Source organism: Culex quinquefasciatus, chromosome 1 (assembly GCF_015732765.1).
Source record: "Culex quinquefasciatus strain JHB chromosome 1, VPISU_Cqui_1.0_pri_paternal, whole genome shotgun sequence".
NCBI classification, from domain to species: Eukaryota; Metazoa; Arthropoda; class Insecta; order Diptera; family Culicidae; genus Culex; species Culex quinquefasciatus.
In genome coordinates, this window is record NC_051861.1 from 128,924,481 (window position 1) to 128,943,469 (window position 18,989).

The 18,989-nt window shown below is 34.4% G+C and overlaps 1 protein-coding gene across 1 annotated transcript; it reads right to left on the reverse strand.

Annotated features, from left to right (window-relative positions):
• Positions 1–552: 552 nt before the first annotated feature.
• On the reverse strand, positions 553–15,153 carry LOC6047025 (protein mab-21-like). Its single transcript, XM_001864096.2, has 2 exons — positions 14,603–15,153; positions 553–1,937 (listed from the first exon to the last, which is right to left on the reverse strand). Exons 1-2 carry the CDS (start codon positions 14,803–14,805, stop codon positions 1,043–1,045), a joined length of 1,098 nt encoding a protein of 365 aa, XP_001864131.2. The 5' UTR covers positions 14,806–15,153; the 3' UTR covers positions 553–1,042.
• Positions 15,154–18,989: the final 3,836 nt, after the last annotated feature.

An 18,989-nucleotide genomic window follows, 5' to 3' on the forward strand; every position in this document is an offset into this window, starting at 1 on the left:
TAATCGAGTTTGGGCTGTGGACTGTATTCTACTTTGGTATTACAGTTTTTTGCAACATATCTCTGATATAAAGGCATTTTTTAAAAATAACTTCTGTTTTACTTTTTTAACATTTTCCAGTTGATCGGCTATCAAAAGGACTTTAACCACGTTTTTAAGACGACAAAAAAAATATTGTTAAGGCAAAAATAATAGGTAAATTAATAAAAAAAAAACTTTTTAAAGGGAAGCAACAAAACCTTTTTTGTATTGAAATTTTGTGAAAATCAAAGCAGAAGAAAATAAAAAGCAAATAAATATTGAGTTTAAGAACACCATAGTTTGGTATGCTTTGTTCTTAAACTAACAAGATATAACCAACCAAGGGCACATTTTGGCCCAAGTAATTCCAAAATATGGTATTCCCGTATTATTTTCCACTGCTCGGGAGGACCAAGTTCTGACCTTTAATTATTCAAAGAAAAATGAAAAATAACAATAGATATTTTGGAAATTGGTGGATTGTTTGGAATTCGAAGGGACAATTTCACAATATTTTTCATTAAAACAACATTTTTTTCAATTCAGAAAGTAGAACTTTCCCAAAAAGCTATCGTCGTTTCACACTCTAAATGTTTTTATATTTTTTTATTATATTTTACCAGCATTCTAGGTCAAACAAGCTATTGCAGCGCCTTCTAAATAAACAATTTGTCTTTATTTCCAGACGAAATCATAGTGTTTGTTAAACAATATTGCGTTTATTTTATTGTATACATGTGTATTTTCATTATTACTTTCTTTTAGAAGTATATGCATAAATTAAACTTATTGAACCTGCATTTATCACTAGAATTTTTTTCACCTTACAAACAAAAAGAAAAACGTTCCAATAACACTTAAATATTAGTTAAAAATTTCATCTACTAACAAACAAAAAAATAAAGATTTTAAAAGTTTTCGTATACATCCGTTACATGAATTATTATTACTTTTTCTTTGCTTATAATGATGGCTCTTTTTCTCCCCCAACCCACAAGATATGACATGATTTCGATGACTCTTACAACCTATCAAACGCCTTACTGCTGGTCAAAATGTCCCGACACAGCTTCCACACGTGTTTCGAAGCATTATCCAGTGCCGTCGGCGATTTTCCCTTGAACAGATCCAAACTGGGCAGGAAGTAGTGCGGACAGCGCCGATTCTGCAGACACGAAATCAACTGCAAAAAGATCCCGTTCAGCCGATCCCCAATACAGTTGGCATCCCACTCCGCTTCCCGCGGGTGCTTCTCGCACTCGTACAGCAGCAGCGTCTTCAGGTGGTAGTACGACAGCGGGACTCCCGGCAGGTCCAGGTGCCGATCGCACAGCGTCTTCAGGATGCTCAGGCAACGCTTCCGGAAGCCGCCCTGCAGCAGGCGATTCTCGGCCTCGGTAAAGTGCAGAATCCAGGCGTCCCCCTCGATGTTGGCGTTCTTGCCCTGCAGAATTACGCTCTCCTTGGACAGCAGGTCGAACCCCTCGGACTTGACTTCGGCAACGAGCGCCGGATGTGGCCACGGGATGTGCGGAATTGGCCAGTGTGCCGCCGACCGGGGCCAAATGCCGGTACACTTGAACGCCGGTGTAATCTGCACGATGTACCTCTCTCTAATCTTCAGCTTGACCTCGGTCGTGTCCGGGACCAGTTTGACCATGTCCCGATAGGGACACTTTTCCACGGCCTGGGCGACCAGTGTGTGAAAGCGGGAGCGGATCTTTCGGGCGGAGAGATAGCCGGACGCGGTAATGAACTCGACCCACAGGGACATTGACCGTTTGCGGCCATCGCTGAGCTTGAGGACGGCTGCGCCGGGCAGCGATCCGTCGTCCACGAAGTTGAACACGCCCATCTGGTTCAGGTAGAGCACCACCTCGAAGGACGTGGGCGAGATGACCTCGATGCCCTCGAACCTGTGCAAGGGGGGTTTGGGAATTTTTTGTAAGTGGAAATGATTCAAATCATGATTTTTTTTTTTCAAATCATTGAACAAATAAATAAAATATCCATCATTTCATTTCCATTCATTTATTTCCATTTTTTTATACAGTTATTTCAATATCAGTCTTAACAACACCACTACCTTAAATTTAATTTCAAAAACTAACAATTTGAAGATAAATTTGTGAAATTTTCAACAAAAAGCCGACTTGGCTTTATTTGTCCACACGCAGAAAAATATTTTGTAGAATCAGCCTGTACAAGGTTTGATTCAACAAAAATTTTGTTGAATATAATCAACGCCGATTTTGCGTTGAAACAAACCTGGATTTTGTCAATTCCAAAAACATCTTTTGTTGTTTTGAAAAAGTTGCTTTGACGTTTAGCGTTGATTCAACAAAAATCTTGATTTCCAAATCAACAAAACGTTTTGTTGATTCAAATATGCCTTATTTTTCTGCGTGCATAATTAAAGTCAAGTCAGTCATGGCATCAAGGTAGGCTTGAACATTTACACCAGAGGTTCAACTATCATTTCCAGGTTTGTTTTGGTAGTTTTCCATGTACATAATTATCACCAAATGATAAAAAAGTTTGTTCATTTCACATTTATTTGATTTAAAGAATGTATTTGGTAGAATTCCTAGATATGAAAATATGACCAGCAACGACACCATAACTTGTTAAAATACTGCAGAGCCAATGACTAAAAACCCTTACCAACAAAAATTACATATTCCAAAATGTTTTACAATTGAGTAACGGAAAATGGCACATCAATTTTCCTGTTTTTTAATCTTCGCATGGCAATTTCTCAGCAACTAAGGTTCGTATGAACAAGGTTCAAAAATGCAAAAATTAGAGAAATTTCTAGGCATTTCAAAATTATTTTTTTCAAGAGTGGGCAAACATGAGCACTAATTTTAAAAAAATAATAACTGCGACTATTTTCAAAAAACTTACCTAAAATTGGTTATAACTTTAACTTTATAACGGTGCATTTTATCAAAATTTCATTAAAGTACTATACTGCGATTTTTTTTTTAAATGAGTGATGCGGAATCTAATTATTTTTCGACGAGGTGTTTTGTTTTGTGAATAATTGGTCATAATTGATTCGATTAATTAAAGCATTATGAGAAGATTTGGTGCGTGTATCGTGTTGGAGAGTGAACAAGAATAAGTTCTGGCGAGATCTTTTTGGGGAATTTTGTTGCTGCTGATGCTGAAGAGGACACTGCGAAGAAGCCGATAAATCGTGTCCGCTGCTGCCAAGGAAACCATTCCACAAGATGCATCATTTCAGCAGGATGTGTGTCGGATCAGCATGAGCAGCCGACAAAGAGAGCTACCGGAAATTCCAGAAACTTGGTGAGATCTATCCAAATTGAAACTTTCATAATTTGCAACAACCATTAAATACGCGCTAATCTCATTTTTGCCTTATGAGATTGGAAGTCTTAAGATAGTTCGAGGACTCTTCTGGTTCTTGGTCTATGTTTGGGTGGGGCCGGACAATGCCCAATGACCTCGGAATTGGACCGCAAGGAGCTCTGTCATTCTGAAACGGGTTATTGGAAGCAGCGCGAGGGCTAACACCACCTAATGTCCGGGACTGCGATAAGCTGTATCAGCACAAACCAAGTCTGATACAGATTATACTTTCCCATAATTTCGTAGCCGGCCTACGGATATTGGATTGGTAAACACACACACACATATTGCGATTTTTTTTAAAAAGTCAGTTTTGATTCAAAAATGCATAACTCGGTCAAAGATTTTTTGCCCATTCTGGAAATCTCTGAAAAGTTGGCATTTGATGTCCTCTAAAACATATCAGAAAACAAAAAAAAATATAAATATGCAATCAAATTTGTTTTTTCATGAAATTATTTTTATCAGGTCCTTTTCGGTTCTGGGACCTGGTTAGAAGCGATTCGGCTTTTGTAATTGCATTGGAGCAATTCTCTACCAAAACCGGAAATGGATTTTATTTGTATTTTTTTATTTGGCTCAAACTTTGTGGGGGCCTTCCCTATGACCAAAGAAGCCATTTTGCATCATTAGTTTGTCCATATAAATTTCCATACAAATTTGGCAGCTGTTCATACAAAAATGGTACGTAAATATTCGAAAATCTGTAACTTTTGAAGGAATTTTTGATCAATTTGGTGTCTTCGGCAAAGTTGTAGGTATTGTTAAGGACTATTTAGAAAAAATAGGTACACGGAAATTTCGATTTTTTATTAACTTTTTTCACAAAACTCAAATTAAAATACGTATTTTTGATTTTCGAGATTTGATATGTTTTAGGGACAAAATCCGCAACTTTTGAGCTATAGAGAAACATGGTCAAAATCTGCCGCCGAGTTATGATTTTGAAACTGGTGATTTTTGTAAATAATCGAAATTTCATACATAAAATTTTTTTGACCTAATTTTTTAATGCAAAATTGAATTTGCAATCGAAAATTACTTTACAGATTTTTTGATAAAGGGCCCCGTTTTCAAGATATAGCCACCGAAAGTTTGATTTCAGCGAAATATTTGCATATTTTCGATTTTTAAAAATAGTGACCATGGGTGACCATTTCTAAAAATATTTTTTTTGAAAAGTTCAGAAAATTTGCTATAAAATTGTCTAAGAGACATCGAAGATTGGACCTCTGGTTGTTGAGATACAGCGGCTTAAAGAAAAAGAAACACGAAAATTCTCGAGTTTTTTTTTGAAAAGGTCCTATAAACAAAATTTTTACTTTTTACTTTTTGGGTGTTTTTGAATACCCCTGACTCAAGGCGGTTCTAAAAACACCCAAAAAGCTAAAATTGGAAATTTTGTTTATAGGACCTTTTCAAAAAAAACTCGAGAATTGAAGTTTTCTAAGTCTCACCCAAACAGCCCACGATTTTCTAATGACGATATCTCAGCAATTAATGGTTCAATTTTCAATGTTAATACATGAAACATTCGTGAAATTTTCCGATCTTTTCGAAAAAAATATTTTGAAAAATTAAATCAAGACTAACATTTCAAATGGGCATAATATTCAATGTTTGGCCCTTTTAAAATGTTAGTCTTGATTTAATTTTTTCAAAATATTTTTTCGAAAAGATCGGAAAATTTTACGAATGTTTCATGTATTAACATTGAAAATTGAACCATTAGTTGCTGAGATATCGTCATTAGAAAATCGTGGGCTGTTTGGGTGAGACTTAGAAAACTTCAATTTTCGTGTTTCTTTTTCTTTAAGCCGCTGTATCTCAACAACCAGAGGTCCAATCTTCGATGTCTCTTAGACAATTTTATAGCAAATTTTCTGAACTTTTCAAAACAAATATTTTTAGAAATGGTCACCCACGGTCACTATTTTTAAAAATCGAAAATATGCAAATATTTCGCTGAAATCAAACTTTCGGTGGCTATATCTTGAAAACGGGGCCCTTTATCAAAAAATCTGTAAAGTAATTTTCGATTGCAAATTCAATTTTGCATAAAAAAATGAGGTCAAAAAAATTTTATGTATGAAATTTCGATTTTTTCCAAAAATCACCAGTTTTTCAAAAAATTATAACTCGGCGGCAGATTTTTTGACCATGTTTCTCTATAGCTCAAAAGGTGCGGATTTTTGTCCCCTAAAACATATCAAAAAATCTCGAAAATCAAAAAATACGTATTTTGGGAATTTGGGTTTTTGTGAAAAAAAAGTTAATAAAAAAATCGGGAATTTTTTTTTCCGTGTACCTATTTTTTTCTAAATAGGGTATATGGCCCTATTTTGGACCTACTATGCAAAGCGTCAACATATTTCGCATAGTTCTCAGGAACGGTCTAACTAATTTGGCTCGTTTCAGGATTGTTTTGTGCCTTAATTTATGCTTAACAAAGTGTACTATTGAAAATTTAAAATAATTTAACCATTCCATTGTAATAAGCATTTCAAGTAAAACATTTTTGGATGCTTTTGGACTTATTGAATGTATTTTGGAGACATCGCTGAACCTATTTTGGACCCACACTCTGATTGGTTGAAATTTGGACAACTCGAATTGCGGCGTGCGGCGGCAACACGCACACTTACAAAAACTCGGTTTGATAAACCAAAGGGCCTATCCACGATTATAAATTGGAAAATATTTATTTCAGAAATTAAATAATTATGATGAAACAATGGATTTGAATTTGAAAACGTGTTTTAATCATATTGAATGAAAACTCACGCATCTTTAGCAGGTCTCTGTCCTATTTACAATTTGCATATTCTTACGACCTAATTGTTCAAGCATTAGAACATAAAAGACAACCCGTTATTACTCGCAATAAAAACACCTTATCTTAAAATTAAATGAATGACACAGATACATAACAAGTTACAATGAAAAAAGGTTCTAAATTTTACATAGAGCTTATGTTCAAATATTATTAAACAATCAAGAAATTTTAAAGGGAGCTTACAGCTTGTAACTTGGTGTGAAACTTTCTCATCTGTCATGTTAAACTTTACAGTTGCTTGACAAAAAGTTTAACTACATGTTGCACTTTAAAAACAATGTAATATTTGAAAAAAATCAAGGTATGGTATTCAAGGGTGCCTTTGATAGTCATAGTTTGTCTTGTTAAATGCAGATTTGAAGTTTTCAAACATTATTTTTACTTCGAACTTACCATCACTTAGGGTGCTGATATAATTTTTAAGAAAATCATTTATGTCAATACTTAGTTAACTATGTTTATAAGCTTTTTAACATAATACATATAAATTTTAGGAAATATTGTTAAAAATTCAGAACTTTGCCTGAAATTCGTTGAAACTAGTTCTGTTTATTAAATTATGGATTTATATTACATGTATAACTGAATTTAAAGAATGAATCAAAAGTTTTCACATTTTATATGAAATTTGTTTTACTGGAAATGCCTTTAAATTATGAGATTTTTTTAAATTATGTTTCAAAAACAAATAATATTTAATAATATTTAAATAACTTATTTTGCCTTTCCCTAGTAGAAGATTGTCCGAAGAATCCGAAAATGCATTCCATTTTACGATTAAAAATCATGTTCATTGAAAAAATCATGACACGTTGAGAAGATGAAAATAATGCTATTTATCAACATTTTCTTAGTTATAGTTAACTAACTTTTTAAACTTTTCAAAATTTCATGAAAAGATCTTCATGAGGTACTTTGAGCACTTCTCTACCACGGTCAGTATGATTCCATGCCACTCCGTACGTATTCAATTTGTACTCTTCATTTTGCGGAAAAATATCAAACCTATCAAAATCACCCCGGCTATATGTCTCAAATCATTAAATTCATAATGTTAACATCGCATTAACCTCTTATGCTATTTTTTTTCGAAGATTTTTATTTTTCCAGCTGGTTTAATTGTGTTTCTAACATGATTGACACGGTAAAATTTAAAAGTGTAATTTATTATAAACCAACGCTGCCAATTGTGAAAAAATAAGTTATACCTGTATTTTTAAAAATTATATATAGATAAATATGCAAAAATCAGTCAAAACTTACAAAAAATATATTGTCCATATGTATATTTCTCTGATTTGTTTGCAATACGTCGTAAAAGCCATCACGATCTCCGACACTTATTTGATTTTTTTCTGAACCAAACCAAATTTTGTTTGTTTTCCAGTAAACAGCATTTAAAAGACGTGCAGATGATAATTCAAAGCATTTTTTATTTATAATTCGTAAATTGATCGAGAACTAATCTAAAAATTGATTAGTTTACAACTAGCGCTTAGGATCTTTTTAACTAACTCAAGATTTTTTAAATTTAATTCATAGGCTTGTTTCAAAAACCACTCGTAAGCGATGTTGACAGCTCCTGTCACGGTGACAGCTGACGATTTAATGAACTAGACCCTTTAGGTTTTTCAATCGTTTCTCTTTCAATTCCAACAGGGTAGCCAGTTTGCATTTTTTAAGCAAAAATTAAAAATATATGCGGCTAAATTGGTGATAATGATGTTAAGACAAAAATAAATCAACATCGGTTTAAATTTTGGGATACTTTGCAATCGGTCCTTACAATCATCTAAATCTCTAGCATCAATTTGCATTTTTATCGTTTAAAAAACATATTTTCATTGTTTCTGTTAATCATTTGCCTTTTAAAGCTTAGATTTCATTCAAATAATTACAGTAAAGAAATTCAATTCAAAATATTAAATTTAAAAATTTCAATCAATTTCAATGAAATATCGAAATAAATTGATAAACAAAACTGGCAACACCTTGTTATGCATGTGTTGGTGATAGCCTTGAACCGACGGCAAAGTAGCTCCAAAAACTGATCCAACGCGGCTGATTTGAAAAACTATTTTGAAATGAGTTTTTTTCGATAATAGAATAGTTATTTCAATGGTTTAGTGACGAAAAACAAGAAAGAATTAAATAAACAACAGTTACATTGCTCGGAAACCGGACGAAATTGCTTGGTGTCAGTGCAAAACAGAAAAAATCATCATGGTGTCGCGAGCCAAATCTGATAAGCAACGAGGCCGGAATTTTTGGACCTAATCGATGTGCTAGGAAAATGAAAGGAAGTTCGAATGGCGTTGGAAAAAGTGGCTGAAAAAGCGGAAATAATCAAAAATGTTAACATTTTTGGGAGAGGTAAGATGCAAAACGATCCTGCCTACACTTTCTGTTGGTTGGATTCAGTGAATTCGTACTTTAAAAGCCTGAACTACCTCGATTCATAAAAATAGGTCCAAAATAGGTACTAGGTCCAAAATAGGGTCATATACCCTAGTCCTTAACAATACCTACAACTTTGCCGAAGACACCAAATTGATCAAAAAATTCCTTCAAAAGTTACAGATTTTCGAATATTTACGTACCATTTTTGTATGAACAGCTGCCAAATTTGTATGGAAATTTATATGGACAAACTAATGATGCAAAATGGCTTCTTTGGTCATAGGGAAGGCCCCCACAAAGTTTGAGCCAAATCAAAAAATACAAAAAACAAAAATGGTCGAAATCGGCCGGTTTTGTAGAGAATTGCTCATTGTTCTTAATGCTAAGAGTAATTACAGAGGATCTTGTGTGTAAATGTTAGTGGGAGGGGAATTTGCAATCAAGTTTTAGTGACAAAAAGTTAATTTAAAAATCGCCAAAAAAATTAAAAATTTAATTTTTGCAATTCCGTCGTGAAACTACTTACTTTTCCTGTCATTCTTGAACGACGAAATAGCCTACTTTTCTGTACCAAAAATAACAGAATCGAATAGCAACACTTTTCAAAATAAATGCTGAAAAGTTCTACTTTTCAGCACTGAAATGGGTGCTGAAAAGTTGAACTTTTCAGCACTTGTTTCGAAAAGTAACACTTTTCAACATTTTTTTGATTTAAACGATTTATTGACAAAATACGTGAATATTTGACTTAAAATTTCACTCAATGGGTGTCTTTCGGAATTGCAAAAAATGTTGTATGGAACTCGTTGCAAAACTCGGTTTTTTTCAGCACTCTTCGTATTTATCCAACTCGGTGAACCTCGTTGGATAAATGTACGACTCGTGCTGAAAAAATCCTCTTTTTGCAACTTGTTGCATAAACTACTATTTAAATCTTATCCATACCTACAACTTTGCCGAAGACACCCATTCGATCAAAAAATTCCTTCAAAAGATACAGATTTTTGAATTTTCATATATCATTTTTGAATGGACGGCTGCCAAATTTATATGGAAAAGTATATGGAAGGTACCAAAAAAGCTGGGTGCTGAAAAGACAGAATGCGTAACGTGATTTTCGAATGATCCTTACTGCTCCCCACTAATACAACTGCACTACAGCTGTAAACATAAACAAAGTAGAAGGCAATGTTCAAGATCAAGCGTGACATATTTTTTGCTGCTAATGTGACTTATTTTGAAACATTTTGGATCTGTTGATGTTAGACTTTTCGCTGACAAAATTAAGTACTTCGCGCGTGTTTTGTTCATAGACTAAAGAGGGGCAGCCGAAAGAGGCCTTTTTTGTTTTCCACGTGACGAAAAATTGCGTCAGAAGTGGGTGGCCCTAGTAACATTTTTAAACTTACAGGTTTTATCATGGTTCTGAAAACCCTCATACGGCCTAAATAGGCTTTTATGGCCTACTTAAAACCTAAAATGTTACTAGGGGGAATTAGGCGAATTATAATAGCAACCAGTTGATGTCCCGAGATTATGAATCTTTGAAGTGCAGTGATAATATCGGAGTAAGATTATTCAATATTATGTCGCAGGTGCCATTCATAGTTATTGATAATTGGATCCTAACATTTCAAAAGGGCACATAACTTTTGTAAACAATAGTGTTTCCCTTTCACTCGAATGACAGTTTACATAAGGTGTGAAAAGGACACACTCTTGTCTAAAAAAGTTATGTGCCCTAATGAAACGGCAAACACGAATTCATCGTTAATATTTCAAAAAGCGTCATAAAAATAGGCTTTGCGTGAGATAATGTGCTTATTGAAATAAATGTTAGCGATGAATTCGGCCAATCTCGATTTCAACCCTCTTCTTGAGATTTATTGACTTCGAATACTTCAACAGTTCGGCGCCATCAACTTTTTTTTATTTAAAACAAAATAAGTTATTGATCGATTACAATACTTGCTACTTCTTGGGAGCATTTTGCGAACAGTAAATTGGTTCCGCTTTGACAGTTCTAAATTGAGGCCGCTTTGCGAACCACTATTCAGCACCCAGCAAAAAAGTATCAGCCGTATGTAAAAATACAAAAAATAAAATTAAGAAAAAAACGTTACTTAATCCACCTTAAGGTGGTTGGTGCCTTCCTCGCATTCATGTTGTATTTTAGGTTGTATTTACAAATTAATTTAAGAGTTTTTTTTTATTTTTTTTATTTTTTTTTCATTTATTTTTCATAACTATTGGTTTTACTTGAACAGCAATTTTCAATTCTTTTTTTTACCAACTCTCCAAAATAAAGGAGAAAAGTCCCATGAGTTATATATTTCAGTAAAAAGTTCGTGTTAATCTTTGTCGTGTAAAATGATGCAGCAACATAATTAATACAGATTTTTTCCAGAAGAGACGCAGACACTGCTTAAGCAATGTGGCAACCGGGCGATACGCATGCAAGGGGGTGTGGCTGCCAATCCCCCGCTTGGGCAAACCAAAATCCCTACGCATGCTGCGCGACTCTCGCGCGTAAGCAAAAATATCCGGCCTTTGAGGTTATGCAAAAATCACCCTTTTTTGTAGCTACAAAAAACCTTGTTCATGGCATAACTTTAAAAGTACTTCACTAAACAGAATAAAATTTAATAGGGTCTTAGGGGACCCCAAAACGAACAGAATAAGGCGGATCCGGCCAAAATCGGTTCAGCCAGTTCTGAGATAATCGTGTGGAAAAAAAATCATGTCTACACACATCCCCACAGACATTTGTTCAGAATTTGATTCTGAGTCGATAGGTATACGTGAAGGTATATCTAGGAGGTGTATTTAAGAAGTTCATTTTTCGAGTGATTTTATAGCCTTGCCTCAGTGAGGTGAGGAAGGCAAAAAGACCGATTTCGTAGAGAACTGCTCACATACATGTTCACAAAGTTGTCTGTTTTCTATCAAAATATATGTTAAATTTTATCTTTTTGCTTGGATGGGTAATTTGGAGGAGTATTTGGAGGGGTACTTTATAGTTATGTTCCCAAAAAAAAACGATTTTTTTATTTATTTTTTTTTTTTGTGGGAGTTAGGGAGTTAAAAATAAAAAAAACAGAGGAAATCAAAACTGTGTACCTACAAGTAGCTATTAATTGAAAACGGTTAATTTTATTTAAAAAAAATCTTAAGTAATTTTCAATTGCAAAAGCGGTTTTGCTTATCCCTCTACTGCCCAAATTTTTTTTTCTAAAATATTCATTTTTCCCGTGTTCAGGAGGTCATTTTGAGCACCTTTTGTTCTACAAAAAAACTTTACTTCTCTTGTTTTATGTTTTTCTTGTTTTATTTTTTGTATTTTAATTTGAATTTATCTTGTTAAGTTTATGTTTGTTTTTGGTAGTATTTGGCCTATTCTACCACTTAATATAATTACATTTTGCCTATCTAATTTTTTCACGTTTTTACAGTCACTTTTTCAATTTTTTGCATGTTTTTCACATAGAATGGCACCGTCATCATTTAAATTGCAAAAAAAAAGTGCGTATAGGCATAGTCTGGGACACTACAAAAATTACTGCATACTTCTTTTTACTGAAAATATAGGAAATGTTAGTAAAAAACACAGCCAAAGTTGGCCCCTAAAAAATGACATTTTTAAAAAACAATGGCAAAGTCACATAAAACAAGTTAAACTTCCAACCCTGAAATTTTCTTAAATTTTAAGAGTTCTTCTTTCCAATGCTTTTTAAAGGACAGTCTGCGATCAGCAGAGCAGCGAGTCAGACGTGCGTCCCTCCAACACCAAATAAGTGCTTAAAAAGTGCAAAAATGCCTCACGGCAAGAAAAAGAGGCGGTCCTCACCAGCAGGATCGGCAGATTTGAAGAAGCTAAAGAACGCCGAAGCGCTACCTGCAAAGCCAGGCAGTTTGAGCAAGGACGCTCAAAAATTGTCTGGAAACCAGTTCGCTACCCTTCCTGTGGACGTGAGCGAGAAGGAAGAATTTGAACGACGGGAAAAGTTGCCACCCATTTTTGTGAAAACATCGTCATCGGATTCGGTGCGAAAGTGGCTGACCGGGTTTATCAAATCTGGTGCTTTACGAGCTTCCATTCGCTTGTGTGCTGATGGACTCAAAATTCTGCTACCTAGCAGAAAGGATTACAACTACGTTCGGGATTTCCTGAACAACACAAAGATTGAATACTACAGCCATGACGATCCAGGTAAACGCCCCATGAAACAGGTCCTCCGTGGCCTGTACGACATGGATGTGAGTGTGCTGAAAGAAGAGCTCAAAACTCTTAAGTTGAACGTGATCGAAGTCTTCAAGATGACGAGGCACAACAAGGACATCAAGTATCGTGATCAACTGTACCTGGTTCATCTCGAGAAAGGATCGACAACGCCGTCTGAGCTGAAAGCAGTTCGGGCAATTTTCAACATCATCGTGACTTGGGAACGTTATCGTCCAGTTCACCGTGATGTGACGCAATGTTCGAACTGTTTGCAGTTTGGACATGGTGGAAGGAATTGTTTCATCAAGAGTCGTTGTGCAACCTGCGGAGGTGAGCACAAAACTCAAGCTTGCGAAACAATCAACGAGAACATCGAAGCGAAATGCTTCAATTGCGGCGGCGACCATTCGACCAAGAATCGGAGCTGCCCAAAACGAGCTGAGTTTGTAAAAATTCGGCAGCAAGCGACGACGAGGCACCAACCAAATCGTCGCAAAACACCACCAGCATACACGGACGTAGATTTTCCTGCTTTGGCGTCACCTGGAGCGGGATCTGTTCGAGTGGTTCCAAATCTGCAGCCATTGCCGTTGAATCAGCGGCAAAAAGTTGCAGAGAATACAACACCTCCAGGCTTCAGTCAGCAACCGAGGGAAAACCAACCAGCATCAACGGGTGAAGGCAGTAGTGACCTGTTTTCACCACAAGAACTTTTGAACATTTTCATCGAGATGACAACAACTCTGCGTGGTTGCAAAACTCGCCAGGAACAAGTAAGAACCCTTGGAGCATTCATCTTAAAATACAGTTCGTAGTTTACTCGTTCTAATGATTTTGAATATTTCAATGAATTTACATTTTTTTTTTTTTTTAGTTTTAAGTTAGGATTAGTTGTTAAAGTGATTTTTTTCTTTTTTACCCAAATGTATTCGATTTAATGCAAAAATGTAAAACAATTTGAAGCAAATAAATGAATGTGAACAGTTAATAATAAAACGAAAAATACAATAAAGATGAAGAGCATTTAGCCATACCACTTAGAATGTAAATGAAATGTAATTATTATAAGAAAGTTCAATAAAGACATATTTAATTTCAAAAAAAATGCTTTTTAAAGATCAAAAATCGGTTGGAAATTTGATTTTTTGGCGATTTTTCAGATCGAAGCCCGTCTAAAGGCGGGGTTAGGTTGTAGAGGGTTAAATTTTTTTTTATAATTTTTGGCCAGGTTTTCAATATTTTAAAAAACACGAAAAATTAATAGCTCCGGATTTTGCACCTTCTCGCACTATGGCTCAGGAGATGTCTTTTATAGTATTTGCAAAAATATTCATTATCTGCTAAAAAATGGATCATTTTTCGATATGCGGTTTATTTTTGGAAATATTTAGAAAATAAACTTTGGATCTTCCATAACTCTATAGGAAATTCAAATTTGGCTCGTAATACTAAAAGCTAACGCATCCCTAAAATAATGCCAGGTGAAACCCGTCGCCGAATCAGCGTGAGCTTTTTTCATTTAGCATATTTTTCCAATATATTTGCTAAGCCAGCCGTTTATTTCGCTCAAATCAACAGCCTTCTAGGATTGTTCGCTGGTTTGCTATCTAAATTTATTTTATTTTTCTCAAGAATAAAATGACAATAAACTAGTACAAGTTTGTGTTCCAAAGCGTTTAGTAAAGATAAAATTGATTCAAAAAATCGATAGTTGAAATTTTCTTGCACAATTCACCCTTCCTTACCTTCCATTGCACTCCACCAGACTGCTGATGAACCTCGGCTCCTGCACCTCCACCTCCCGTAGAATCTCCTGCACGATCTTGCAAATCTCCCGGATGACCCGGGCCACGTTGCCCATCCGCATCTGCACCTTCTCGGCGTAGTACTTATTGATCTGGAAGATGGTCTTCGACTGGACCGCAATCATTTCCGGCGGAACCAACATTCTGACGGCGACCGATGGCACGTTGACAAAAGAGGGGGGATCCCCTCTTAATCCGATTACGCGTCGACGAACCGGTCAGACTACTCCCTAATCTGGCACATGGCGAAAACCTGCTCTTGTTCTTCTTCTTTTTTATTTTTGTTATTGCCTAGTCACACACTTAATCCGAATTGAGCTTAACTCGATAAAAGTTGATTCCGCAGCCCAAAAAGGGACTCCCGCAATATCGGACGACGACGACGCGGTTTTCCGCGAAAGACCGCGCGCCCGGGATCGGTTTCACCGACGACGACACACGCCGCGGCGGAAGATGACTCGGACACGGTTGGAGAAAAACAAATGAAGTACTCCTCTACACTATACGCCGAGGGGCCGCGCACACAACATTCCATACAAGCAGCAGCAGCAGCCGACCCCAACGTCCCCCCATAACCTCAAACCTCCTCTTGTGCGCACATACATAAGTAACAGTTTGCACACACACACCGACACAAATACACATCCCAGTGAGCCCCACTTGTCCCCCAACTCCACCCTCATCCTTTGTACAGCAGCAGAGAGTGTGAAAGAAAGTTGATGGGGGGAGAAAAGAGGGGGCGAGGAGGGTGAAACGAGTCGGTTGGAAACAAAATGACGAGGTTGCAACATTTGCCACCAACAACACAGTGGCGTCCGTGAAAAAATATTTCAAGGAAACGAAATTTTGCCCAGATGAATTTTTGAACCAATTGAGTTTTGGAGTAGATCTCTAGATTTTACAAAAAAAAACTGTTTTAAATTTTTGTATTTTTTTTAAATTGATTTTAAGTCTAATCCATTGATTAAGTTCTGAATAAGCTATTTTTGCATAATTGGTTTCTCCATACAAATTTTGGGGTGTCTATAGAAATGTGTTATAGAAATATTCGAAAATCTGCATCTTGAGAAGGGATTTTCTGAACGATTTGACGATTTAACTATGGGAATTCGGATAATCAAATCATGAACAAAAAAAATGTATTTTTTTATTTTCTTATTTTTAACACGAGTTCTACGACCCGAATTTAGTTAAATTTGAATGGCAGATTTCCTACCAGCTTTAAAAATTCTAATTCACTTGAGAGTAGCTAACTTAAACTCTACAGTCAAAAAAAAAGTAAAAATAAAATCTTGAAGTGATCCAAAAATTCGAGTGAGAACAGTCGAGTCTAAGGTATGTTCGGAGCAATTTTTTAATTTACTCTTATTTCAAAAACTCGATTTTGGCAAAATGAATACATTGAGATTTTTTGAAAAATTGTGATTTTTGGAAAGTTACGAAAATTTACCCAAAAAAATAAATAAATTTGATATTACAAAGAAATTTTGTGAATTTTCAATGAAATGCTCCATTTTTGAGTATGTCCGTAGAATTTTTTTTTAAGTTCATGTCCCTCGACTGTGGCCAAAATCGAGGGGGGGGGTTTCGATGTTGTACAAGCTATTTCATATTAATTCAAAATATTTTCAAACAAAAATATAATCATTTATGCATAAAAAAATCAATTCACCCTATTTTTGTATTTCCATTAAAATTTTTAAGTTTTTTGAAAAAATTGAAAAAAAAATTTGGACCGATTTTGAGGGTGAAACTCGTGTAAAATTTTCGAAACCTCCTCGAATGTCTTGATTTCACAAATCAGCATTTTTGTGAAGTGGTCAAACTTCTTCATCAATTCGTCAAACTTCTTCATCAATTCGTCATTAATGAGTACAAAAAAAAACTTTTAAAAAACCTTTAAAATAGTAAACTCTCTACAACTAAACCAATTACCTATATTGACAAATTTATTTCAAAATTTTGTTTTCAATTCAAAACATCTTTTTTAACTTTTTTTTTGTCTTCAACACGCTTTATTTGATTTGAATTGATTCATGTGACTTTGCAATTATTTTGTAATCTGAATGTTTTAGTGATAAAAAATGCATGGACGGAAGTGCATGGCTTTGGATGTTATGATGTTATTTTTACCTCAATTTTAAAGGCGACATTACACTAGAATAGTAGTAAAATTACACATTTTTAGATGTAAAATGAAACATTTTTTCTAACATAAAAGATGTACCCCTTCCCAGATGTAATATTACCATGATTTTTTTACTGTGTGGGAATGGACATATTTCCCTTTTAAATTCTTTCTTATTCCTTACACGCATTTTGATGCAAAATAAAAATATTTACAAAAATATGAAAGAACAAACTAAAAAAATTATATGTGACAGAAGAAAATTTTGAACAAAACAGCAAACATATTAAATGATGGTTTGAACTAGGCCTAAAACTATCCACAAAAAGATGAAAAACGGTACCATTTTTTCCCAATGAAATAATAACAGTCGATTGGTAAATTTTCAACATGAGTAATTGGCTAAATTTGCACATATTTAATTACCAACTTCCAGCATTTTTTATCTAATATAAAGTTTCAAAAAGCCCATTTAGTTTGAAAAACAAAAAAAAAACATTGTAAATATATTATTTTGCAAAGTTCATGTTAAATTTGACTAAAATTGGGTCGCAGAACTTGTATTTGATAATAAAAGCAAAAGAATAAAAAATTACAGAAAAAACATGTTTTTCTTCGTGATTCAGTTATCTTTAGTCCCATACAAACCATCGGATAATCCAGTCTGGACCGTATTTCAACAAAAATAAACAACTCTTTTCACTTCTTATTTAATATTTTCATGATTAGTTATATTTAGGATTAGTGAAATTTCACGATTTCGCGGACAGCGTGAAATCCGCGAAATTTGTCTTTTTCCGCGAAATCCCGTGAAATTTTATGTTTGTGAGAAACTATAACGATTTTTCTCAAAATATTTTATCAAACTCAAATAAGAATAAAAATAATCTTAAGAACTACTGTTCAATTAATAATACATATATAGGGTTATTGAATTTTGGCGATTTGAAATTCTTGTAATTTATTATTTTGTCAAATCGTTTTTTTTTCATATAACATTATAATAAATATTTTAATCATAAAGACTATTTGAGTCAATTTGATTAGTTTTAAATTAAAAAGCTTGATATGAACCATTTGAAGAATTGTTAGGATTTTTCAGTTTTTTTAGAAACTAACTTTATTTAGTAATATTTTTATTCGCTGTAGTAAAAAAAATACTACAATTTTTTGAAAGGTGTAGTTTTGAATGAAATTAAAAGAATTTAGCTTTGTTTGATTCAAAATAAAATAAAGAGTATTTTATATCTTTGAAATCACCTTTTAAAAATATTTAATATTTTTCTGAGTCCTGTTTATTTGATTTTCTGGATTGATGATTCCCGTAAAAGTTAAGTCTGTTTTTTTTTTTGTATAAAAATTTCGATTTCGCAACCAATTTAATCATTTTTGCTGTTTGATTTTAAATTTAGTTTTAAATTTTTAATAAAAACCTTTAAAAATATTTTGAATGAGCTAATTTTTGCAGAAAATTAAAACTATTTTACTAATTTTTGCTGAACAAGATTGTTGAATCTGGCTTTGATATGAAATTCAATAAAATGTAATCTTAAACAGAAGCAAATCAACGAATTAGCTTTATTAGTCGAATATTAAAAAAGCAGTTCAATAAATTTTGTTTCAAAATATAAATAGAGCCCATCCATAAACCAAGTAGATTTTTTTTTTTGAAAATTTGAAGATTTGTTTATGTGTTACATTCAAATTTAGTGAGATTTTTTTTTGTTTATTGAAGAATTATTTATAATGAAGCATAACAAGTAGTTGCTGTATTTTAAATATAAGATTTTGAGAGTAATTTTAACATTTTTACGTTCCGCGAAATTTGCGTGAAATTTGGTGATTTGAAATTGAGGTCCCCGTGAAATTTGCTATTTCCGAGCGTGAAAAATCACTAAGCCTAGTTATATTGAACAGATACAATTTGACAATAACATAAAACTGATTCCACTATTTAATGAAAATTTTAACCTACACCCATGGCTCAACATCGCTCCAACACCAAGCGAAAGCCACTGCCATCTGCCACCGCAATCCGCCCACCCACTTCCACACTTTTACTTGCTAGACTGCTTGGAAGGGAGAGGGAGAGGGGGAGGGGTGGACCGAGCTGGGATGGGGTATTTCTTTCCATCCCCCTTTCACACATCATTACGCGCACCCTGTTCTGCCCCAACGCCCTTCCCTTCCTCTCCAGCC